Below are 26526 nucleotides of genomic sequence, written 5' to 3'. Positions count from 1 at the left end.
TCAGGATTCATGGAGCAATGCTCTTATTTGTGCATCCTGCATGTAACAGAGCAGTGTACTTTTGATGATATTATTATTGTTATTGTTATTGTTATTGTTATTATTATTATTATTATTATTATTATTATTATTATTATTATTATTATTATTATTATTATTATTATTATTTATTAAGGCCTCAGTCCAGTAAGTTTTCCTGAGCCCTGCTGAAAATGTGTTGGTGGTTTGCTACAGGTTTCACCAAACCTTTGTAAAATGAGATGATGATAAGTGTCCTGTCCTTAACATGGGTGAGGTTGCACACTGGGAATGAGTCTCCCCTGCATGTGATGTTCTGCATTAGTTCAAGTCTTCATGCTGTTGAGAAATAACATTTCATTTGTTTGAGCTCTTTGAGGGCACCCCAGCAGGAACAAAGAGCCAGGCAGAGAAGGAAGGGGGGATGAATCTCTAAGGTAGCAGCAAGTTCTTAATTCAGTCTAAGATGTTGTGAAACCACACCCTCAGGCATACCCTGCTTCAGTTTCTTAAACAGCACAGATAGGAGCTGACCAATCACTTTTAGAGACTTTAAACACCCTCTGGTTAATGAATGACCTGCCCTGCTCTGCAGCATTGTGCATGCTGCAGGGAGTGCCAGCTTTCACTCACCATTCTTTGGTTTTGTGAAGCATTGGTAATTTTTTCAGCTTGCTTTTTAAACAAAAAGATGCTGCTTGGCTTATTCACTATCTGTCTGCTCCAAATTCTCTGTTAAAAGAACAAGGTTTCAAACTCAAGAATATTTTATAGACTTGAATTAGTGTGCAGCCAGATAAATCAGGAGAATTTGGTGTACAGGAACCTTCTCCCTATTAGGGTTTGGCTTTTGGGTCTGTAGTGCTGTGAGCCAGGTCACCAAAACTAGAAACATTTTGTCCAGGTGTTCTGAGTCTTTTGTTCAGCAAAAGGTCCTTGTGAATGACCCATTTATCTGGACATAAAATAGAAATGAGCCCTGGGAATGAAGAATTCCCCCTGCTCTCCTCCTCTGTGAAAGCCATCCTTCATCCTCCATAATCCCATGTGTGGACTGGGCTTTCCATTTTAGCTTTGTTTGGAGATCCTTTCCTTTGAATTTTCTTGCTGATAGGTTTCTGTTGGCATTTGTAGGTAGGACTTTATTTCTTCTCAGTTTATCCTTCAAGCTGCCAGAGGAGGTGCAAGCAGGGGGAGCAAGACTGTTGAGGACTCTGTCCTCCTGTTCCTTTCTTTGAGAGGAAAACGTTGCTTGTTTCTTCCTTGGGGACGTTCCCAGGGGTTTTTCATGCTGGTGTGCTCCTCTCTGGGAGCAACCAGAGAAGGGAGGCTGGGTAGGTGTTGTATCATAAAATCATAGAATGTCCCACATTGGAAGGGATTCACAAGGATCCTGGTCCTGCACAAGTAAAATTCTCATGGGGAGATATTATTCCTCATCAGAGTTGGGGATGGGTTTCTGCAGAGGTTCTGTATCTAGATTTTCAAACCTCAATTCCACAAGGATCTGACAGCCTCATGTAACTCTTTAAGTTAATCCTGCTGCAAATGGGAAGTTCTGCTGAAGTCTTCCATTTTTTCCTTCTAGCCAGTTTTGGTTTGTTGTTGGAGGGTTTTTTTGTTTGTTTGGTGATTTTGTTTTGTTTCTTTGTTTTGTTTCTTTTGTTTTCTGTGAATGCTATGGAATCTTTCTACCTCAAATGTGTTTAAGGAAGTTTTTAGTTTGTGCTTTGGCTTGTCACTTTCTGTGACTCCACTGACAAACAAAGGACCTGTGCTAAAGGACTCAGTGTCGGTGCTAAATGCAGTAATTATAGAAGCTGAGACCTCACCAAATCATCTGATCTGAAGTGAATTCAATTAGCATTAGTCCTGCCTGACAGGTGTGTGTCTAAACCAGTCTTTCATTATTTTTCTGGCAACTTCTTCCAACACTGTCCTTGTGTTGGAAACTTTTCCTGATGACAAAGCTGAATATCCCATGTAGTCTGAGTCTATTCTTGGATCACGTGGAGGTGGAAAATAATTAATTTCTTTCCTCTTTGTAGCTCTATAAATGAAAACCTCTATCACTGCTTTGTGTCTTCTCTCCAAATCATACACCCCTGGCTCTTCACCCTTCCCTGTTTGTCAGGTTTTCTTGATTTATGACAACTTTTGTAGATGTTTTCTGAAATTTAATCACTGGATGTATCACAAGCACTGGATGTATCACAAGTATCTTACTTTTTATAGTAAAAGAAAACATTAAAATTCAGAGCAAGTTCAGGAAGTGGCTCTTATCCCATCTTGCAAACAAGGGCAAAAGAAAATCCTTGCCAAGCTTTCACAATTCTTAAGGCTTCAGCAGAAACAGGAGGGGAAGAAGCTACATGGTTACCTGGGGAAAAAAGGCTTTTGTTTTCTAGAGCAATCAGCAAAAGCCCTGAAGTAAGGGGTTAAATGCATGAGCAGTATGTGGCAAACAAGCAGTGAATCAGTCTGCTCTCAGAGCCTCTTGGCTGCATCAGCAGCTTGGACACACTGCTTGATTTTCTGTCTTTAGAAGTAATTTCTATTAAGTTTATTTATTTATGCAGCTGATGAAGCTCTGGCTTGTAGTACCTTATGGTGTTTGTCCTGCTGCAGAGCTCTTTCAGAATGTCCTTAAAAACAGTTGTCCAAAAAGGCATGTGGGATTTCCACAGGGTGTCACAGAAAGCCTTGGACAGGTGTTGGTTCCACATTCAGCTGGCTGTGCCAGTTCCTCTCCACAAAATTGCTTGTGCCTCTGGTACCCTCTAATTTATCCTATCAAACCAGTTTGTGGGGCTGCATGTGGAATGGGTCACCTAATTGGGTTAATAATAATGGGTGGGGGGCACTGCTTCATTCTGGGCTTGTTATTAACTTGGGTCTGTCCACTTGCCTGGTTCATCACAGGTAATGCAGGTTGAAACAGCTCCTTTGGGAAAATGTATTCTCCTGAATCACGTGGTTAACAGGGGTCAGAGGTTATTTTTAGATAGAGATATGTGTTGAAAACATCAATTCAATTTCTCCCCAATTAACAGTTTTCCTGATCATGGAGACATTTTTATAATTTTTTTCAGTCTTTCCAGGCATAGTGGGCTGAAGCTAACTTGGCTGACTTGTCTCCCTGAATTTTTATTTAGGCTGAGAACTTCTTCTGAAACTTCACTTGGGTAGCCTTTTGCTGACTTAACTGCTTTTTACCTGAAAGCATAATTTGTACCTCCTAAGAGGTCATCAGTGTGTTTAGAAATGGCAAATTTTAGCACTGCACAGTGGAAGAAAAGAGAGCAAAGTGGGTCAGTGTGATGGGTCAGCTCTGGAATTATTGAATCCATTTGTGCAGAATGGATTTACAGAAAAATTCCTCAGCACACAAGAGCTCGTGTGGGTGGGTGAAGATGATTGTGGTGCATAGAACAGTGGTGGATAAAAAACATACATTGCCAAGAAAAGAGAAGTGTTACAGCAGATTGGAGATTTCTGGCCTTTGAAAGTCAGAGCCTTTTGGATTTACCTCCATGAGTCTCTGTATTTTTGGAGAAGGAGTTTATTTATGTAAGTGAATCTCCTGGCTGTCACCACTGCCTGTAGTTTTATTTACATCTTTGGTTGTGCTACCCCCGTTTCTTCTAAACTAAACTGCAAGATGCACTCCAGAATCACAGTTAGTGCACTCCAGCCACTAATAAGAGTTCAGTCCAAAACACAAGGCTAAGCCATAAAGCCTACTCAGCCCCATTTGAAAAAAAAAATTAAAAAATCTCCTATGGGAGGAAGTGTCCTGAGACTGGTTTAAGCTGGTTGTTTCTTTCTTGAGTCTGCTTTTACTGTACTGCACCATCTGCTACTTTCAAAATAGCTTTTATTTATTTTTTTTAATTTAAGTCAAAATTAAGGTCATACTAAAGAAATTAATAAGAAATTTGGGCTTCTTGTAATAAAACAAAAGGATTTCCTTTGAACTTAAGCTTTCACATATTTTTAGTGTTAAGATTTTTTTTTCTCCATATGGAATCAATCTTGTGTTCAGTATACGTAAAATGCCATCATAGGAAAGTAATCTGAGGAGCACTTAATTTTTGTTTATCCTGGGTATACACAACTCATTAAATTTTCTTTCTTCATCTTCACTCTAAATTCTCTGTGTACATGTGTTCTATGTATATTTTAATGGCTGCCCTGCTGCATCATAATGTTGAAGAATGTGAGTTCCTCTGGGATTGCTTAACTCACTCTCATCTTTTCTCTTCCTGCTTCTACTCTCTGCAGATCAGCTGAACACCTTTTACAATTAAAATTTAAATACACAAAATTTTTAAAATTTGAAATTTTAGAATTATTAAAATTATACTATCTTTATTTTAAAAAAAATTTCTCTGTGTCTTTGGGAATCTTTGTCGTTCATGATTTATTTGTCCACTACCCATCAACTTCAGCTCAGTTCCACTGAACTGCTCAGTTGTCTTGTCATCCATGTCAGCTTTCTCTGTTTTCAATCATTTTTTCAGTTTATGTGCTGAGTTCACCTGAACTTGTATGAAAATTCCAGCTTGAATACTGAAACAGATTTGTTGCATGTGCTGTGCATTCATTCACATCCCATCTTTGTCCCTTAGAAGAACTGGGAGTTCTTTCTTTCCCATTCTTCAGTCTTTCAGGACTCATGAATGGGCTGTCTGACAAAGCTGCCTCCTCACAGCTGCTGTGTTTGGGGTGTTGCCCTGCAGAGCTTATCATGGCCAGAGCTGAGTGGGGTGGATGTGTTTGGAGATGAGCCTGGTGCTCAGGGCTGATATGGCTGAGCTGCTGTGGCAGGGGGTTGGACAGATGTGGCATTTCCACGTGCTGAGGGGTGACACCACAGTGATCAGGTCCCCAGATGAGGTCAGACCTGGTGCTGTCAGATGTGTTCAGAGCTGCAGAGTAACTAAACCAGCTCCTGAACCACAGAATTGGGATGAATTACCTTCTGAATTAAGGTTAAATTTAATACCATGTTTTATTTATGGATATGTATATGAAAACTAGAACTGTATACAGTAAAAGTTCCTGCCTTTTTCCCTTTCTGACTGACTTCAGGTCATGTGTTTGCTCATATTGATTGTAATGCTTGTCCTGCCTGCAGCCAGAAAAACTGCTGCCCATTTGGTTGGGTTTATAGGAAAGTGTTGGGTCTCTTTCCTCTCTTTTTTTCCTGTTGTCTGTTCAGTTAGACTGGCTTTGGGCACCCAGACTTCAGGTTTGCCTGGAGGAGCACACTGAGGCTCCAGCTGAGCTCTCAGAGCTGTGCCTCACCCAGAAGCAGTTGGGAAAGTGCTTTGCCATTAAAGTTGAACAAAACCATCCATCAGTATTTCAAGACAGCAATCCTGGCCTTGGAAAATAATCAAAGAAAGTGTTCCCAGTGGCCATTAAGGGCTCAGGCATCAGTGTGGGTATGTGATTCTTAGTGCTGGCCTGCACTTCTCCATGCCCTGATTTCTGTGCTGTGTCTCTTTCCGAGCTGGGCTGGCCTCTTCAGAGGTTCTGTGCTCTGTCCTCCTGCACCATGTTCCCAGAGATGTGTGGTATGGCTGTGCTGGAGCCTTTGCATGGGTTCTCTGTCATCCAGCAGGTTGTGTTGGTTGTGTGCCATGGGAAAGCAGAGTTTCCAAAGCAGGGCAGAGATGGCATTGCACAGTGGGGTTTGGGGTTTGGTCTTCACCCCTGCCACAGGTTGCATCTCCAGCTGTAGCACAGATTATGGAAAATCCAGGTATTTTAGTGACAGCTAAAAGTTGATTGGCACTTTAGAGACAGCAGTTTAGCTGTCAACACAAGTTGTAATCACAGAACTGCTTGTTCTTCAGATTAAAACAAATTCTTTAATGTGGCTGTACCTATTATTTTGGATAAAAGGTGGCATGAACACAGAGCTCAGTTTCACTACAACTCAAACTGCTGGGTAGCAGCTGGTTCTACTGATGGATAAATATGATCCTCTTCAGAAAACCCTGTTGCTTCACCTTGATTAATATGGAAAGCATTTTAGAAACCTCAGTTTAGAATTTAGAAGTCTTTGTTGCAACATCTCAACATCAGGAGGTGTGCTTCTTCTGGAAGACTTCTCTCTCCATAGTGTCTTGTATTTAGATAAGTGGGTTTTTGTTTGTAATTTTCTTAGCTCATTAAATACCATTTTAGGGATTGTTTTTACTAGTAACTGTACATGAACCCCCTGCATTCTGCAGTGATCTCTAACATTTCTTTTGGCTGAGTCACTAAACTGTCCTGCCTTGATGTCTCTGTAGAGTGACTCTTGCCCATCACCTTGCAAGACTTTGCTGGAAGTGTCTTAATATTTTATAAAGGTGTTCTTGCCCCTCAGCTGAAGGTTGAAAAGTTGGCCCATAAATGAACATGTGAATTATTTAGTATGATGAGATTTGAAGCTGTATATGTGATAAGCTTTTGATTGTTGTTCCTTACCCCTTCCACTAAATTGATACATGGAAATGTTCCTCCTCTGACTCTTTTCCCCCATCCCTGTCCTGCATCATTGTGTACCCCTGCCCTGTGGCCCACCCCCTCCACTGTGGTGTGCCAGGGAATATGGTGGATATAATAGAGCAGTGGTGACCTGATCATGCTGGAGAACGTTTCCTTTGTTTGCAGAAACAGCCTGTTCTGTGGCTGTGGTCTCCACAGGGCTGTAAATGCCTTCAAGCACATCTTGACCTCTCTGGTGTAGGGAAACCCAGATCATGTTCTGACTCTGGCAGAAGATGGAACCATCAAGCTTGTAAGTTAGGAGGACTTGCCATCTTGATTCAGATTATTTTTATCTTGATTACTGTATTCTGTGCTGTGGTGCATGCTAAGTAATAGTGAAATGGACTCCTTACAAATTTCTGGGGCTGGTGGAACAGACCTTTCCTGTTGAAAAGGTATTGCCTGTGTTGCAGCTGTCCAGAGCCTTCTGGTTTTGTTTTTTTTCTTTATGAGTCAGTGGGTAGTGCCACTTTATATAATGGTGTAGACTGTGGTTTGATGCTTTTTTGGAGGCTAGTTAACATGCAGTGAGTGGTTGTTAATGGTAGGACTTTCTGATCTGGTCTAAAAATCACTGTGCCAGATCAATATTGTGAAAAATTGAATTGTAGAGTGCTGCTCTGCTTGTTGTCTCCATGGTGGATCAGGCAATGCTTGTTAGCACCCACATTCTGCTCAATCTCTCAGACTCTTGAGTCATACTGATTTTTGGGTCACTGTGTCCTTTTCTTCCTGCTTTCTGTTAATATGAGAGAGATGTTATGATTCCTTTTTTTTCTTTTTTTCCTCTCCTTGGATTCTTGCCACACAAGTCTTGCTGTGAGGATTTGGACTGAATTTTGTCTCTTTTGCAGTTGCAAGTACTTTATTAAAAAACATGGACTGGCTTCTGAGCAAAAGCTGCAGCCAGGCCTGCCAAGAGTCCTGCACTCTCTGATGAGCATCATCTGCTGTGTCTGTGCAGGGGCCAGGCTGACTCTGCTTCATCTGCTGGGACCTGGGGTGAGGGGGAGGCCATGAGCAGCAGTGCCTGGCTGAGGTGTGTGTAATGCTGTGCTGCATTACTCCATGGCCCTGGACAGCATTCAGTGGGATACTGCAAAGGTTATGGACCTGAACCCATCCAGCCCCTGCTTAGGGAAGTTTGTGCTCCATGGGGTAAAGTGGTTTTATTCTCTGTACAAGCATTGGTCCTGTAGTGCAAGGTTTGGTCTTCTACTGCATTCAGTCATTTTGCCACCTTGTAGAAGAAATAGAAGCTGGTTGGGGATGTTTCTAGCTAGGCCTTCTTCATATCCCTGGGTAAGTGGGTTTTAGGGTCTCTTTTTTTTTTTTTTTTTTTTTTTTTACCCTTGACATGTTCTGGGCAGATGTCCAGGCCCTTGAAGTTGTGCCAGGGAGATGCTGTAATGTGTTGAGCATGCTGTTCCCTGCTCCTATTCCTGTCCTGCAGTTGGTGTTGTGGCTGTACCTAGACAGGTGCTCATGCCAGGGCCCGCCCTGTGCCCACATCCCCAGCTCTGTAACAGAGGCTGCTGTGGCCACTGAGCAGCTGTTTTTGTAGGCTCATTATGGCAGCAGAAAGATGTGTTACAGCACTAATAGTTGATTTGATTCTAAAGCATGATTGAATAAAGGAAAGCAAAGCAACCACCCTGCTCTCACCAAAACATGTGATGTGTAAGCAGCTTCATAGGGCTTGGCATAAATGCTGTAAAACTGAGTGACAGCTGAGATGCTCCAGCATCTCAGATGCTTCTTGGGGCAGCAGATTTCTTATGGCCAGGTATTTACAGACTTCTCAAACCCAGGCATTTGGTTTCTGAGGCTGTAGGAGCACCAGAGAGAGCTTGCTGAGCCTTCCCTTTGCTGGGGGTAAAGGCCTGTGTTGGACTGATGCACACCAGAGGCACATCCACTTGCAGAGCCAATGCACTGCAAGATGGAGTCATCAACAGAGGGTGGTTCTGCTTCTCCTGTGGTTCTGGCTCCTGTCTCACGTTTATGGTTGTCTTGTCCCTGCCTGGGAGTGCTCAGCCCAGGATGGTGTAGAACCAACATCCAAGTTCTCTGTGCACCAGATGCCATCTGTTCAGCCTCTGTTGAATATACCTTCCCCTCCCCTGACCTCATGCTCTGCTGCTGCCAGAGACCCATAGCTGGCTGAGCAATAGCAGCCTGCTCAGCACAATGCATGGAGAAGGCCCTGCCTCCAACTGGAAATTGGTCCAGCAGCAACTCTGGGCTCTGCTGCTGCCTCCACCCTCCACATCCCATTCCCCAAGCACTGGACAAGCAAAGTTTGTACATCTGTTTCTGTTGGACTTTGGATTCAATAAATCTTATAAAATAATTTTGTTTGGGTTATTTCAGTGTGTTGACACAAGTTCTTGTCCCTTTGCAGCTAGTGTTTGCACACCACTTGCCTTGGCATGGGCAGCTGTGGGAAGCTAGGATTGCTGGCCAGGGGAGTGGGAAGAGGAATGCCACAGGCAAAATACTGGACAAGAATAGAGAAGGGAGAAAAATGAGAAGTGTTCCAAAATATGAAAGAGAGAAACTTTGGAAAGATTGTAGAGTGGTCACCGGGGTCTGTCCTGAAGAGTAAGTCTCAAACTCTCCCATTAGTCATGATACAACAGACACAAACTCTATTTACAAATCTTCAGATTCTTTCTGAGGAACTTCCATCTGCCCTTCATAAGCCCAAACATACTCCACCATTCCTTCCATCTTCAGATGCCCCAGGTATCCCTGACTGCAGGGAGGTTACCACTGAATGTGTGGTCAGCAAGGCCCTGCCCTTTGCAGCAGCTTCTGCACCCATGACTGTGAATGCTTGGGCTGAGTTGCAGTAGAATGTGTTTCTCCTTTGGAATGTTCATGGGCAGGGAATGGTCCATGTGTCAGTGACAGTTCATCTGTCTGCCAACATCTTCAGCCCAGCAAGTGCAGAGCAGGAAGAGTCTGACATGTCTGGCTATAACTCAGTGGAAAAGTGTATTTTCCATGATCACTGGGCCTTGTGTGTCAGTCTTTGGCATGTCATCAGAGGGGATCTCAGTACAGATCCCTCTGGGTGTTGGCTTCCCTGTTCCCTTGTGCCCAGTGGCAAGTTTGACATGTTTGAACCTTGATGCTCTGAGGGCTGTCATCACTTGGCTTTCTCCTCCACCCTGTGTGAACAAAGCATCAGGCCAGAAAAGCCGTGGTGAAAATACTGCCCTTGGTAACTTCCATCCATCCATCCATCCATCCATGCATCCATGCATCCATCCTCCACCTGATGCTCCACACTTTGAAGTTTGAGCAGCTTATCCAGGTCCTGCTTTACCTGGGTGTGTGATGCAGCCATGATGCCAGTGCTGCCCAGAGCCTACCAGCAGTTCTGTGTTCATTGCTGGGGCTCTTGAAGCAGAGAGCTGAAGCACCATGTTGTTTCTGTGGTGCTGAGATGGAAATGGTCACCCAGCTCAACAGAGCCACCTCCCACTTGCTGCCTTCTGAGGCAGCAGAGTCTGATCTCAGGTACAGGAGTCAGGATCTGGCCAAAGAGTCAAGAGCAAAGCAAGGCTGACATTGAGTGGGAAAGGTGGGATTGAGCAGGGACAGATGTAGGATAGTCAGGGACAGTAGTAGCACACTACATCTAACTCTGGTGCTTGCTTAAGGGTGAGTGTTTATCAGTTTATCCTGTAACTGTGTCCTGAAGTAACTCAAGTCCTTTCTGCCACGTGTCTGGCATTGCATAATTCTGATCTGTTTATCAAGCAGCAGCAATGGAACTTGCTGTTCATTTTTTTCCCCTATGTGTTGGGATCAAGGTAGTCTGCCAAGAAGATCAGCATATCAACTTTTTCTTGTTAGCAGGCCAAACAGAGCTTCAGTTTGGTGTTGAGCATGCAAAAATGTCCTCCCAAGCCCTACTCATGGTTTTTATTTTTCTTTCTTCCAGTTCTTTGATTGCACAATTGGAGCTATTTTGCATCTTGTTAGTCAATATATAGGTATATTTTGGATTTGGGTGTTGAAGGGTTCAATTCAAAGAGATGTAAATTTACCCTATTTTTGTTCAGTAGCTGCTGAAGTCCTACCTGTAGTGCTTGTGATTCTCTGTTTGCATGTTCAAAGTGCTGTCTTCAAAATGTGCTCTAGTGAGAACAGTCTTAGAGTCAGGACCTTGAGGTTCTGCTTTGACCACATGGGCCAGGTGGCCAAATCCTTTCTGTTCTCTGCCTGTCTCTCCTATTTAAAATGATTTTATGCTTTTAAAGAGAGGATGGGGAAGGGAAAGGAAAGAACTGTAAACTGGACCCTGCAGCCACTCTAGGTCACTTGATTTCAGTCTATATTGTCCATCAGGAGTCCATGACCTGTATTTTGTAAGAAAAAGTGCATTGTCCAATTTTGTCCAGATTTCTGAAATTTTGAGAGGACTCTGCACTTGCACTTGAGAATTTTTAGACTTGGCCACAACTGCACAGGGTGCTGAGTGTCCATTGCTCTAGACATGGCTATGACCAAGAGACCAAAATGAGATGCTCTTTAAACAGCCTTGTTGGAATGAGCTACCAGTCACAAACTGCCAGTGTGTGGGTTCTCCCAGGGTTTTCTTAGGAGCAGCTGCCTGCCCCTCTCTGTCCTGGGATGAGCTGCTGAGGATTGTGAGGTTGAGGGTGGTGAGAGGTGCTGGGGGGAGCTGGGGGAGTGAGCTGAGGTGACGTGCCCTGACAGGGAGGTGCACATGAGAATCTGTGCAAAGGGAGCAGTGATGCATTTTGGAGTGATGACAATAACCTCATGGAAACATCAGGTCAGTGGTAAAAATGACAATGAAGGGAAAATGCTAGGATTAACATGTAGAGGGTTTGGGAGCAGTGCAGAGAACAGCTGCAGCCTGCTTCCCTTCTCCATGGGGCATCTTCATCGCCGTTCTCACAGGCAGCACTAAATCCAGAGAAGGTTCAGATGATGATGGTCAGAAAAGCAGGAAATAGCTAAATAAGTTAGGAGTCATCAGCCTGGAAAAGGGATCATTATGGGGGATTTTGCAGAGGTCTGCATACTGATGTATGTTATGGAGACACCAAATCCATTGTTTGTCATCCTCTCCTGTGCAAGAATTACAGGATATATCCAAGGAGTAGGAGGCACATTTTCATTGATTGCAGTTACTGTGTCAAACCCTTTCTTGCAGGACACAGTGAATGATATGAGTGTTTATATGTTCTTAATAGAGGATTGAACAATTTAATGGAAACAAAATCCTTCCAGGAGTACTGAGTGAACAGAATCTCCATCTGGCTCAGTTTGTCTGTGCTCACAGGTGGCTGGAGAGTGGTAATGCTGTTCAGTCAGGGTGTGATACATGCACATCCTGTACTTCTCTGGTCTCACTTCTTGAAGAGCATCCTCTTCCAGGCTGACCCCTATTCCACAGGGACAGCTGTAGGAGCATGTGGGTGTCACCTCCTCTGCCTTCCAGGTCACAGCAGTGACTTCTGCAGTACTTGAGTACAAGTGGCACAGAGGTTAAACTGTCAGGAGAATTGGCAGATGCAGCTGTGGGGAGGGGTTTCAGGAAGTTCTGATTCAGTCCTTATTAAAACACTGCTGGATTTTGTAGAGGAAGAAGCCGTTGAGTCACTGGAGGCTCCAGGGGTGTCGTGGGAGTCCCAGAGGAGGTTGTAATATGCTGGACCCATTCCTAGGTGGCGATAGCAAATTGTTAATGATGCAGGAAAAGCCCAAGTTTTCAGGAAGTGTTTTGAGAAAAGTTAGAGTCTGTGTGTTCAAAATACATGTGGTGAGTTACTGCCCACTCTTCTTGTAATCCAGGATAATGCCAAATGCTTTCAAGAGGGATACACTATTTAAATCAACCGGCCCTGAAAACTTTAACCTAGAAGTACCAGAAGTGCTGATTCTTGTTTTTAATTCAGATTATTAGGCAATTTCAGAAGGCTGGCTGAAACCGGCCAGTGCTGGAATTACCAGTATGCTACTGCCCTCATGTTTATTTTGGGCAGAATTTTAGGAATAGAGATCTGTTTTTTATTAATAAATAACTTAAGGTTAGGCATAGGATTAATGCCACTCAGTTTATGTTTACAGTGAGTACAGTAAGTTCACTCAAACAACTCTGGTTTGTTGTTTAAGATGACCATGGTGATGTGATAAGGCTGACAGGGTAGATTTAAAGCCCCTAGTGTGGTGCCAGGTCCAGGTTCAGCACTACACAACATTTGAGTTGAAAAAGTAAACTCTGTGTTACATCAGCAAAGTGCTGGGTGAGCAAATTTCCTTAACTGGTTATGTTAGTGGTTTTGTGGGGAGAATAAGATTCAAAACAAGCTTTTTCCAGGCATTGTTGCTGCATGTACCACGTTTGTCATTGTCTTCAAGGTCTTTATTCAGTCACTTTTCACTGGAGTTCCCCACCACCATTGGTGCTACGGCAAGAACTGACACTGTGAAGCTCAAGTCATAAAGGAACAGGAGGAGGGTGTTTTCAGTAGGATCAGCTGTGATCTGTAGGTAATGAAACCTTTATTTCTCACACTGCAGAACCAGTAATGTCTGCATTGGCCCAAGCATTTAGTGAGCTCATCCTCATGGTGGGACACGCTGTTGTATTTCTTATGGGAGCTTACCCAGTGCATGATGTGTGAGCACTTCACTGCTCAGATGCAGCTGATGACAAGTTCTTGGTAGGTGCTTTGTAGTGCCAGAAGTGTTTTGTATGCAGAAGATCTAGAAGTGTGTATTTGGATTGTATTGTGAGTACATTAAGAGATTAATTGATTTAAGTTACCATCTGAATTAAAACTTCTCAACAGCTCCATTGGAGAAGTTCTGAATTGACACTCATGTAACAGGTCTGGTTTTGGGAAGACTAAAATAATACATCAGTGATGGCAACAGAGCAAATAAAAGGGATAGTGGAAAGGAGCCACAGTTTTTAAAATTCAAAAATATTTCAATGATATTTTTACTGGATGGAGTCTTAGCAGTGAAAGTTTGATAACAGACTCTAGAGCCTCTATCACTTCCTCCTTTGTTTTGGCAAGTCAGTTTGGCATTGTTTTTGTGCTTGCTGAGGGTGCTGCCTGTGCTGTTGTCCCTGTCTCTCATGAAGATTTGAAACAGGACTGGTGCTACTGTCAGCAGCTTGTTTGGAGCTGATCCGAGGGAAGACAGAGCTGACTCTTGGGACATCCCAGTCTGTTCCTGTTGGATGTGTGGGACTACATAAAGGAAATTACTCACCATTTCTAGACTAGAATTTGCTGGGAGTCCTTCATGCCTTTCCCTCCCAAAGTTTGCTCTGAGGTCCAAAATCTTGGACTGTGGCATGTTTCAGTCTTGCTTCATTCCCTGACTTTCCCACTGGCATTCATTTGGTGTGGTATAATAAACAGGGCCTTAGACATGCACTGACTGTTTTGTGCTTTTCTGAGAAGCCCTGAGCATGTGAGTGCTGATGCCTCAGTGATGTAGCACTGTTTTACAAGATTGAATTTCTAGTGCCCTCATCTTGTTGTTGGTTTTGGAGGAAAATCCTGGCTCACAGAAGTGCTCCAGCCCACCTTCACAGGGCTCTGCTCTGTAGTTCTCAGGGTGCTCAGTCTTTTTGTGCCTCATTGCAGGATGTGCATTTCCTGCACAGTCTCTGTGTTTCTTACACAGTCCCTTTGCCAGAGCCATCACTCCACATTTAACAGAATCTGCACCACCCTTGGGTGTATAAGGTCAGAGGATGGCCAAAGCACCTTCTTTGCTTCCCTAAAGATCCAGCCATATCCATATAATACACAGATGTCTGTATTTAATGTTATATCACTTTCTGGAAGAACTCTGTCTCTCTGTGAGATGTGGCTTTGATTGTGCCATTCAGAAGAATGATCAAAATGAAATTACTGGGATATATAGAAAAGAACAAGCGGGCAGGGTGCAGCTGTAACCCTTAGCACAATGTTACTGGCAGAAGAAATAAAATATATTAATATTAGAACAGACCACTTTGCATTGAACTCCCCTTTGACATTTGAGGGTTGTGTTTTAAGTTGTCTGCAGAACAGGAAATTATGTATCCCAATGGAAACAGAAATCCTTATCAACTCTTGGAATGGAAATAAAGATTTGAGGATGCAAAAATTGCCTCTCTCCATTTGGTGCACCTGTGACATCACTTACAGACAAAGCTGAAACTGTCTGAGAATTATTTTCTTAAATGCTTTTGTGGGAAGAATTTGGTTTTGAGAAACACAAGTGTTTTACAAAAGGAGTTTGTTTCACCTCAGGCGAGATAAAAGAGAAATGTGTTGAAATGCAAATGATCTGTTCTGATTAAAGACCATTATTTTTTTTCAGTTACTGGTATGTGAAAATTATATTGGAATGAATCAGGAGTGGCAATCAAATTTTAAAAGCCCCACAGCAAATGGTGTCCTGAGAGTTATAGTAGTTCCATGTGGTTCTGCTGAACTGGCTTCACTGCTGTCCTGTCCTTTTGCCTTTTGCAGGATGGGACAAACATTCTTATGGGTACCATGGAGATGATGGGCACTCCTTCTGTTCCTCGGGGACAGGGCAGCCCTATGGCCCCACATTCACCACTGGAGATGTGATTGGCTGCTGTGTCAACCTCATCAACAACACCTGCTTCTACACAAAAAATGGCCACAGTTTAGGTAAGTGAAGGTGTTCTCAGGAGAGGGATGCTCCAGCCCTGCTCTTGCTGCTGTTTAATACTTTGCTGTATTGTAAATCTTGTCCCACACCTGTGAGTAAGGTTAAAATGGCAGAGCAAAAGAGCACTCAGCAGCTGTCAGCAGTTGTAAATTGGCTCCAAGACAGAAATGCTTCCAGCAGGTAAAATGGTTTCCATGCTGCTCAGTTTGTTTAGATATAATAGAATTTCATCCACAGCTTCTTCTGCTTTCCTCTGCTACTGCACAGTAGGTGGGAGGTTGGATAAGATGTCTAATGGCTGGACAAGAGGGAAAGAAAGAAAGAAGTGGGAAGTTTAATTAGTGTTTTGTTCAACTACCTACAAAGGCATGAAATTGGTGTCTTCATTTTTGAAGGGACTTGTCCATCTGAAAGCCTCAGCACGTTGGTCTGAGCATTCCCAAAGCCAGACATTAATTCAGCACAAGAAAGGTCTGACTTAAGCATTGAGCTACAATGTGGTTCATTCCACACTTGTTTCAGTAAATGTCTTAAAGTTAAGGACTGAAAACTTTTGCCCAAATTAATACCTCAGATGTTTTCCAGGCATCTGTCATATCCTATTTGTCTAAAGTAGAAATTTTTGGCCATTTCCCCCCAAAATACAATTTCCTTGGATGACATATTCTCCACTCCATGAGATAAATTCTTGTCTTTTTTTTTTAACACATAAGATGTGCAGTTTTTGTAGTTTCATCCTACTTTTTGTACTGGGATTCATTTGATTTGGCAGGGAGGGATGAGCACTCCTTTCCTTTGCTTCTCCTTGCTGTGTCAATTCTACTTCGTTGAATTCAAGATCAAATTGGTAGAAAAATACCAAAAATACCCTGCTCAAAACACTTAAGAGAGCAAAGATGTTTTGAGTTGCTGGCTGGGCTGAAGGAAGGAGTGGGATTGGAGTGCAGTGTGTGCCTGGAGAGTACAGGATTTCTGGTGAGCTCTTGGGAAAAGTACTGGGCTCCCCAATTTTAGAGAGAGATGGACTAAATGGAGAGAGTCCAGCAAAGGGCTGCCAAGCTGATGGAGGGTTTGGAGCATCTGTCCTAGGAGGGAAGGCTGGGGGAGCTGGGCTTGTTCAGGCTGCCCATGTCAGTCCAGTACTGGTAAGACAAGTAGAGGCTTGAAAGCAACAGCTGATGCTGTAAAGCAGGAGCTTTTGATTAGTAGTGACACAAGATAAAATAAGAGCAACTGAGATAATGAAATAGTTAAAAAGATGTCACAAAATCTTTTTTTTAGTTGCTGTCCTTGATTTTTAGCCTGTATTTCCGTGTAGTGGTTTGTGCAGTGCTCCTCTGGATGTTTTCTGTTGTTTAAGTGGGTGGTTTTCCAGCTTCACTGTTTTTCACCCTGATGATGCTGTTACTCCTGATCATAACAAAAGTGTGAGAGTCAGGAGGAGGCCAGATCTTCTATTTAATGAATACAAGTTTGTTCATTTGGTATTTAATTTCTTTTTAATGACCAGAGTCTCCACAGTATAATCTGTATCAGCTGAAAAGTTGCTGCTTTCTCCTTCTCTATTTTGTACCCAGGCCTGTGTTGTGCCTGGGTCTCTGGGCAGATGAAGCCAAATAAAGAGCCCAGTTCAGTAACTTCTGTGTTACCTTTTGTCATTACCACCCTCTGATTCTTAGACTTGTGTCCTTGCTCAGAGATTTGTTTGGTTTGGGACATTCCGAGTTCTTTACAGCAGAGAAGTTATGTAGTCTTCCTTTCTGAAACTGAGGTGTTCCTTTTCCTTCAAAGATGGGGCTTTGTTGGATGGAAAGCTTGTGTTTTTCTAATCTGACATTGAATGACCCCTTGAGGGACAGCCTACCCCTGAATAATGCCAGTGGGAAGAAACAGGAAAGGTAACAGAAAGTTACCATGCTTAAAGCAGCATTAGGTGTAAGCATGGCTGTCCCCTGGGTGTCCTCTTGAGCTCTTTGGGTGTACAGGACATGAACTGTGTGAGAAAAGGACAGGTAGAAGCCTCTCCTTAGCATTCCCAGTTGGCTCCTGTGTGTAGCAGCTTTTCTTTGAGCTGGAGTGGCACAATGGTTGTACTGGGGGAGGAGAGATGGTGTGGATAGAGGAGACAGGGGTGGAAGTGCAGAAGGGAGCAGCAGAGCTCAGGCCTTGCTGGGTGACCCCACAAAAGCTGCAGGAACATTTTACTGCCTTTTTAACAGCAGAATGAAAACCTTATCTGAGGAGGCTGTTGGTCAGGGCCAGCAGTGTCTGTTTGTGTCCCTGATAAATAAACAGCATCCAGAATGCTCAGAAATGCTGAGGAGAGGAGCCCTTGGCCAGGGGTCACACAGCTCCTCGTGGGCACAGAGCAGAGGTGTGAGGAGGGGGTCAGACAGGTGTCAGCAGAGGAACCAAGGCCAAATGGAGGCAGGAGCAATGATTTGTTTGAAAGTCAGAATGTTTTCTTCCCTGAAAGAAGCAGCTCCTTGAAGGTCTTGAACTTCCATGACATCTAGTGCTAACCTGAGAATCTCATTTCTGTGTTGTGTAAACGCAGGGTTTGCCAGGAAGGGGGTGAATGTGTGTTTTTCTAGGTGTTCCCTGACATGGAGCTGTGGAAGCCATGTGTGTCTCCTCTAGGAGATGAGGTAATTGTGTAATCCTACTGCAGATGCCAAGAATATTCATGAGGCTAATCAGCCCCTTTGTGAGGCCAGTTAGCTTGAGAGCAGGGTTTCAGAGTTTGAATTTGTCTTTCTTTTGGTGGAATTACTGTAGCTTTGTCTTTCTAATTCACTCTTCACCATTTAAGTCCTCTCCTTTTCATCTATTAATTAGACATCCCCCCTTTTGTTTTCCTTGCAATTTCTTCTGTTGCTTAACTATTATCTTCCATTGTCTCCATACTTTTTCATTTAATCAGATCCATCAGGAGCACTGTATAAGAACTGTTTTCTTGGCCATCACAAATTCTGGATGTTCTGGTTGGAGCTAAGTCTTGAACTTTATTTGGAGACGTCACATGAAAACTGTTTGACATCGTATGTAGTCTTAATTCTCTGTTCTGGAAAATGTCTTGAATGTCTTCTGGCTGCTGATGAAACACTTTTGACAAGTTCTGAGCAGAGTCCTGGCAGTAAAAAACATAGTGAGATGTGGCTAGAAGTGTGATGAGAGTGAATTTGGAGAGAAGCAGGGAGAAATGTTGGGGCACCAGCCATTAAGCAGAAAGTCTTGGACCAGGACAAGAGGAGGAAATGTGACTGCTGCAGGTCTCTGGGTTTAAGTGGATGAGTTTGCTCAGGGACTAATGTAGGAGTGTCTCAGATCTCAGACTTTGACAGCAGACCAAGGTAAATGGAGCAGCATGGCTATAAAAAGAGCATGCAACCCTCTGAAGTCTTGGCATAGAAAACTTCCTGTAGTTTGAGTTCTAGTGCAGGCTCTTGGAAAGACCAAGTTAACCTAAAAAGTAAAATAGCCATTCTGCAGCCAGTTTAGAGACTAGGAGGAACACTGGGAGTAATGCAGAAACCTGTTGTGAGAGACATGCAGGTGTCAGTCCCAGATTTAATAGGTTTGACCCCAAGGCTTCAAATGAAGTTTGTGGACAGCAAGAGCATTGGGATGTTCAAAACAAGACTTCACATTAATCAGATTTAAAACCACAGAATCCTGGAGTGGTGTGGGTTGGAAGGGACCTTTAAAATCATGTTGTTCCAACCCTTCTGCTGTGGGCAGAGACACCTTCCACGAGACCAGGTTGCACAGGGCCCCATCCACCTTGGCCTTGAACACTTCCAGGGATGGGGCAGCCACAGGTTCTCTGGACAACCTGTGCCAGGGCCTCACCACCCTCATTCCCTACCAAAATGAACAGAAAATACCAGACTTGGCCACAGCCTTGTTCTGTGTATGACAATTTTACCCAGTGGCCTCACTGGAGGATCTGTTTCCAAGGGCATGTAGAGCTGTGTGGGTTTGGCAGTGCTTCTCCTCAGCAGCACGTTGGAGAAGTATTCAAGTATTTTCCTGGGCTGGCATTTCCTGGTCTGCTCTTTAGGATGCCCACACTGCTGAAGGAGTTGTGTTCATTGCAATCCACCAGCAGTGCTTAAGGATTCCCTGGATCACAGTTCCCTAAACAGATGCTGGAGGAGTTCCCTGCTGTGCAGGCAGTGCTGTGGCTGAGTACCCAATGTACATTTTCTTGTGCAAATTGAGTTCTGTAAGTGGTCAGCTGTGAGGCAGAAAGGATGATTGGTGCTGGGTGGAGAGCAGAGATGGGCTGGAAGGTCCATAAACATTCTGTGCATGGGGTCATGTGTAAGTGCAGTCATGGAAGGTGGAAGTCCTTTGTTTGGTTGGCAGGTGAAAATGTCAATCACACTGTGCCCTAGCACTGAACCTTCATTTAATGTCTTTATGTCACTGCTCTTCACACACTTGCTCTTGCTTCCTGACCTCTTGGTTTGTCCACTCCTTAAGTTTTTAAGGTTGTGGTTTTAAACTGGATCCAGGCTTTGGAGGGACTGCAGAGAAAGAAAACAGTTTCACATTCAAGCTGTGATTATTTCACTTTCTGCTGTTGGCTTTCCTGATGCAGGTGTGTAGCAGTGCAGGTGCAGAAACTCTGAGCAGACATGTCTGTGCAACAGACCAAGCATAAAGCATTTTATTAGTCTGAGTTACATAACAGTATGTGGAAAACATGCATTTGTCTCATTGTAAAGGCAATGTAATATGTTTATTTATAGAATCATAGCATTATTTTCTCTGGGAGGGATCTCTGGAGGTCAAGCATCCAACACCCTGCTGAAAGTAGGCCCAAACTAGATCATGTTACTCAGAAACTCATTAAGTTTTTACTGTCTTCAAGAATGGAGATCATCTGGGAGCTTTTCTGGTCCTGATTCAGTGTTTGACCAAAATTCATACTGAATTTTTCTCATTAGAATTTCCCATGTTGCAGCTTGTCTGTGTTGCCTCCTGTCTCCTGCCCCCATGAATCTCTGAGAAAAGCCTTTTTTGCACCCTCCTATATGACAGTTGTAGGCAGCAATAGGTGTCTGCCCTAAAGCTTTTGAGACTGAACAGAGGCTTTTCCCTTAGCCTGTCTTTGTCTTGCTGGCCTCTGCTGGACTCACTCCAGTCTCACTGTGTCCTGTGTTGGGGAGCCCTAAAGAGAGCATCATAACTGGAGTGTGCACTCACCAGTGTTGGAAAAGAAGGGAGAAATCCCATCCTTTAACCTACACTGTCACTAAAACACTCAGGATGTGGTTGATGTCCTTTGCTGCAAGGACCCACTGCTGGCTCCTGCTCTGCTTGTTGCCCAGCAGGACCCTGAGTCTTTCCTGCTTTCTCTCCAGGCAGCCTCATCCTGTCCTCTTTCCTGGGACTATCACAGCCTGGTGGCAGGGCTCTTAGGGTGCTTTTGTTGAGGTTTGGGAGGCTTGTGCTGGATCATTTCTCCAGCTACAGCACGGTGCCCTCCAGCCTGGTGTCCACTCTGCTGTTTGGTGACAGCTGTGAGCCTGCTGGGAGCACACTGTGTCCCATTGTCCAGGTCATTGGTGAAGACAGGGACAACTCTTGCACTTTGAACTGCTGATCACAACTCTTCCATCCTGACAGTTCAGGCAATTTTCCACCCACCTTGTCCATTCAAAAACCAAGTGCTTGTCCAGGTGCTGGAAGCAGCTTCCAGCCACACAGATACACCAGCCTGGCCACCTTTGGCTCTCAGAGGTGCTGGGGGCAGAGGAAGACTCCAGTGGACAGCAGGCTCAAGGAGGTTGGTCTCATTCTGCCATAAGGGTAGGAAAACAAGCTTTCATCCACCTTTTCATCCAGCTGAGCAAAATAATTGCAAAGTGAAAAAAAGGTTTGAGTGAGGAGCAATATCTGGGCAAGGTGACAAGGTGAGAGAAATGATTGCTGAATGTTTTCCTCAGCCACGTGTTCAACATCACCTGTGCTCACAATCTTTGGTTGGGTTGTAGAAAGGGTGCTCAATAAACAAGGTCCAAACTGCCAGGATGTTCATTAAACCATACTGTCTATCTGCCATGGTGTTAATTTGTCTTTATTTGCTGTTTATTTAGTAAAATATTCAGGATTTCTTTCTGAGCATTTGATTTAGGTCTGCGCTGTTTTGAATAGAAATTACTTGTTTCCTATCTTGATTCCTAAAACTGGTTTAAATTACCATTTCAGACTGATATGGTAAGATTACATTGCAGCTCTGGGTTAAAATAGTCCTAAAATTAAAACCAGAGGGTGGTGTTCTCCTGCTTCTGCAGTCCTTCCAGTGCCAGGCAGAAGGGAAGGAGGAGAGGTGGGACGTGTGTGAGAACTGGGTGTCCTGGTGTGAGCACCAGCCTTGCTCTGGCTGGGGACAAGAAGCATTCTTGGGAGCACACATGGGGAAAGCAGTGATGGCAGCAGTGTCCCCTGTGCTGCTGGTGAGGGTGACCCAAAGCCTGGGGGGCTCTGGCTGATCCATCTCCCTGTGCTGCTGCATCCCACCCATGGCAGGAGAGGCCCCATCCTCTGGGGCAGTAACTGCACCTAAATCAGATACAGAGCTGTGCCTGCGCACCCTGGCTGTGGTGAGTGTTGTCTCCAGCCAAACCCTGTTAGCCATGCCAGGCAATGGCTGCCTCTGCTTAAACATCTCTTTTCTGATATGCCAGATGTAAATAAAAAGGGAAACCATACACGTTTTTTCCATCTTTTCTGTTTGGAGCTGTGTCAGCTGAGTTGAGGATGAGGCTGTTCTTTGCACAGTTTCTCAGGTGCTCCTGGCTGCAGCTTCTAATGCCAAGTGCTGAATATTCTTTCCTCTTCCTCTGGCTGATAAGAAGAAGCAGTTACAGCCTAAACCAAAGAAACTTTATACTAAAATTCTGTTTCTAACACCAAAGTGAGTCTTGAAAACTAACTCCTTCCTAGTAACAGGGGAAGCAAAGGAAAGAGGAGCTGCTTTTAGAAAACCAAATTTTTGGGATAGATGTTGAAAACATTTAGGCTTTTTCATGAACCTTTCTCCAGATGCAAAATCTTGCAGAGGAGGGGACTGGGGAGGGAAGTTACTTCTAAATACATGAAGCAGTGAAATGCAGGGTCAGAGCTGGGATTTGAAATGCAGTAATGTTTGGTAGCATGTTAAGGATGTAGGCAAGCAGGGAAAAAATCCTTTGTCTTTTTAATTCTAATATTTTTTCCCCCCACAGGTATAGCCTTTACAGACCTCCCTGTAAGTACACCTATTTTCAGTATTTTAAGTAAGGATGCAAACAGAAGGGAGGGGGAAGAGTGTGGGGGTGTGATTTTTTTTTTTCTGTTTGATGCCCTGTTGAAAAAAACATGATAACACACATTATTACTGAATGATGTGGATGCTTCTTTTTCTGCAACTTCAAAATCCTGTGACTGGGTTTGTGGGCTACTCACATGCCTCCTCTTATCCCTCACCACCTCTAAGAATTTGTTGCTCCTTCTCCTGGAATTAAAGCAAGGATGCAAACTTCATTACAGGTCATTGTCTTCCAAATGCAGCTTTGACTCTGAGGAGGAGAACATGTGCATAGTTACACTGATGTCTAGTCAGATCTCACAAAAGCACAAGAAAATGTTCCCTCTTTTCTAGACCCAAGTGTTCCTGGACAAGGAGGATGTGTTCAGTGGAAAAAGGTAAACCCAGGTCAGGCATACACCCACACATCCACTGCATCCATCTCATACACAGGACTTCTTGTCCCTAAGGTTGCACTCCTGTCTTTGTACTTAAATACTCCAAATTAATTTCCTCTGACAAACTTCTTCATTTTGATAACTTTTTTAGGCCTCCAAAGTGATAAATTTTCTTGGCTGACTTCACTGTTGTGTGGAAGGAAATTTGCTTTGCTTTGTTCTGTACTTCCTGTCAAAAAATTTATCTTGTTCCTCTAATTTTTGTGAGGAATAATGTCTAATACTCCCTGTTCACCTTCCCAATGGGATTTAGGGCTTTACAGATTTCTGCTGTATCCCAAATATAGCCTGCATTTAAATTGCAGTTATTTGATTGACCTTTTCACATCAGCTGTCAATACAGAGGAGAAAAGAAGCTTGATGGGGTCTTTTTACCTCTTAACTGTGGATGTGAGCAAGGATGGGAGACTTCTGCCTCCATATGGATCTAGGGCCTCCCTCTACATTTGCTAAATCACTCTGCTGCTCTGCTGGCAGCTTCCTGAGGGTGCCTACAGCTGACTTCAGCATTCTCTTTTCCAGTATCCTTCCCTTGGATTACTGCATTCTTCCTTCACCCTTGCAGGTACCAATGTGTTCCATGTGCTCTTTTTGCTCCCTTGGCCCACGGATTATTGGTTGTTCCAAACAGTTCAAGATGCCAAACCCAAGATAGACTTTGGTTTAAAATCTATCAGATATTTTAGAATTCTTGAGGCAGTAGAGAATATGAAGCTGATCACTTGCAGGTATCATTTTTTATAGTTCTCTGTTCCAGGCTCAAACACAATAATCCACTGATTATAAGGTAAAAAAAGAAAGTGTCCATTATAAAGTCTGTGTTCTTCACCTGCTAAAGCTGCACTTCTGAAAATTTAACTGCAAACAGGAGTGGGAACAGCAAACTTACCTGGGTGACCCTTGAAGTGCTCTGGTTTGAGCAGCTCCACATGGAATTCTTGGCTCTGGTCCATTCCTCATTACTCACCCCTCCAGGGGGCCTTTAAGGGGAACTTTCCCATGCATTACAGCCTGAGGGGTGGTGAAGCTGACTGGTAACACACATCAGTAAACCCCATTACTTCTGCAATTCTTAAGGTTAAATTTTAGGATTACATATCAGTGAGGTTACACAAGGAATTAAATTGACCCTTCAAAACATTGCCAGATTAGAAATAATTTCCTTGAAATGCTTGTTCCAAAATTCCCCTTCCAGAGGCAAATGGTGAAAGCAATATTTTGCAGAATTCACAATATTAGGAAGTTGAAATGGATAGTTTAATTTGAAAACCAGAGACACAGATGTTGAAACATACTTGCTTTGGCTTGTTTCAGTTTCCTCTAAAGGGTGTTTTCATTTGTACAAAAATACAGTGATAGGAAAAAACATTTTGGCTTAGCACAGGCTGAAGTTAAAACCAAAATAACTGCTTGAATTAGGAGTGAATTCCCACAGAGGAAAAAGAGAGAGTTTCTTCTTTTTTTCTTTTTTCTTTTTTTTTGCCAGTTTAAGTCAGTGCTCCGGCCCAACTCTTATTTACACAAGCCTGGATCAGGTCTGTCCTGCCTGGAGGTTTGAAGGAATAATAGGAGATGAAAAAAACCAGAAGAGCTCAGGGTGGGATTGTAGGAGTGCAGAGGGACAAGGGGGTGAAAAACCAGGTCAGGATGAACAGTGGGGGTTGTGAGTAACATCAGGGCAGGAGGTGGGCCAGGTGTCATGGGGAAGGTGTTCCTGAGGAACTTGGCAGGAAAAGCATCTCCTGGGCTCTGGGATTGTGTCTGCCTGCATCTGGCAGGGTGCTGGAGATACATGAGCTCCCCAACAGCTGCTAAGCAGAGAGAACACATCGCACATGGAAAAATGGAGTTTTACCTTAGAGATGATTTGAGAGATGTAGAGGGTAGGCAGCTTCTGCTCAAAGATGAACATAGCCAAAATTGGGGGGTTTGCTTCCAACTTCCAATTATTTTGGGTGTCTGATTCCCGGCTTTGGAAGCCCTTGGGTTTAAGATACTGAGAAGATAATAAGAAGTCTGAAGTATGGACTGTGGAGATATCTGATTCCTCATTAGAGATATTTCCATGTCAGCCAGTTTTGAAGGAATGGTGGGACTAAATGTAATTACATCATTTTCCTCTGGTAGCTCTTCCTTTATCATGCTGTATTTGCACATCTCTGACCCAGAGACTTCCTTGGTGTGGGAACAGGAAAGGAGATGTAGCGCATCACCAGTAATGCAGTCATCCTGATCTCTGTTTTCAATTTCCAGCCTGTATTTATAGATTCATTTCTTCCCCTTGTTGTTTGAGGTTTGATAATTTCAAAGGTAGAGGAGGTTGGTCAGGTTCTTAACCAGATCAGTTTTGAAAATGAGAACAGAAATGCTGCAGTCATTCTTGGAACCCATTCCAGGCCTAAATCATCCTCATCTCTGCAACAGGGAAGAATAAATTGAAGGAATTTTTCAGATAATTGCAGGAATGCCCATGTCTCTTGCTATAGAGGAGGAGAGGGTCATCCTAGGTTTCTGATGGGGCCTAAGGAGGGAGGTCTGTCCCTCTACTGTTCTAATATCTGATGTGGGTTCAGCCCTGAGCAAGGCACCGCAGCCAGGCACCTTCCAGATTTCATTTCCATACAAGTGTCCCTGTGCCTTGCCCAGTGTCCATTTCTGGCTCCACTGTTTTAGGGCAAAGTGGAAAAAACCCAACACCAAACAGTTCCTGAGTGGCGAGAGAGAGAGAGAGAGAGAGTTCTCCCCCAGCCTGCAGACTCCCAGCACATGCTGGGAAGCAGAGAATTTGGGAGGATTGTGTCTGCTTTGCAAACAGAGCAGTCATTGGTGCTGCACAGAAGCACCTTGAGAGGGAATGGAGCATGCTTTTAAAAATGGGATTTTGGTGTGCACGAGTGTGAGCGGGTGCACAAGTGTGCATGAGTGTGAACGGGTGTGCACGAGTGTGCGTGGGTGTGCATGAGTGTGAGTGGGCGTGCCTGAGTGTGTGCGGGTGTGCACGAGTGTGAGCGGGCGTGCACGAGTGTGCCTGAGTGTGATCGGGCGTGCCTGAGTGTGCATGGGTGTGCACGAGTGTGTGCGGGCGTGCCTGAGTGTGAGCGGGCGTGCACGAGTGTGCCTGAGTGTGAGTGGGTGTGCCTGAGTGTGCATGGGTGTGCCTGAGTGTGAGCGGGCGTGCCTGAGTGTGAGTGGGCGTGCCTGAGTGTGAGTGGGCGTGCATGAGTGTGAGTGGGTGTGCATGGGTGTGCCTGCGTGTGAGTGGGTGTGCATGGGTGTGCACGAGTGTGAACGGGCGTGCCTGAGTGTGAGCGGGCGTGCACGGGCGTGCCTGAGTGTGTGCGGGTGTGCACAAGTGTGAGTGAGCGTGCATGAGTGTGCCTGAGTGTGATCAGGTGTGCATGAGTGTGCGTGGGTGTGCACGAGTGTGCCTGAGTGTGAGTGGGTGTGCACGAGTGTGCATGGGTGTGCCTGAGTGTGAGCGGGCGTGCGCGGGTGTGCACGGGTGTGCAC

At 44.2% G+C, this 26526-nt stretch overlaps 1 protein-coding gene across 2 annotated transcripts in view; it reads left to right on the top strand.

Annotated features, from left to right (window-relative positions):
* RANBP10 (RAN binding protein 10) overlaps positions 1-26526 on the top strand; it is a 63898-nt gene that overhangs the window by 19180 nt on the left and 18192 nt on the right. For both annotated transcript variants that reach the window (XM_054640584.2, XM_054640583.2), the window contains exons 4-5: positions 15090-15257; positions 22497-22519. In XM_054640584.2, coding sequence (XP_054496559.2) covers positions 15090-15257; positions 22497-22519 — 191 coding nt within the window. The remainder of the gene's footprint in view (positions 1-15089; positions 15258-22496; positions 22520-26526) is intronic.

The sequence above is a fragment of the Agelaius phoeniceus genome, chromosome 12 (genome assembly GCF_051311805.1).
Source record: "Agelaius phoeniceus isolate bAgePho1 chromosome 12, bAgePho1.hap1, whole genome shotgun sequence".
Classification (NCBI taxonomy): domain Eukaryota; kingdom Metazoa; phylum Chordata; class Aves; order Passeriformes; family Icteridae; genus Agelaius; species Agelaius phoeniceus.
Note: the sequence above shows the minus strand (reverse complement) of the source record. Positions and strands in the feature narration are given on the sequence as shown.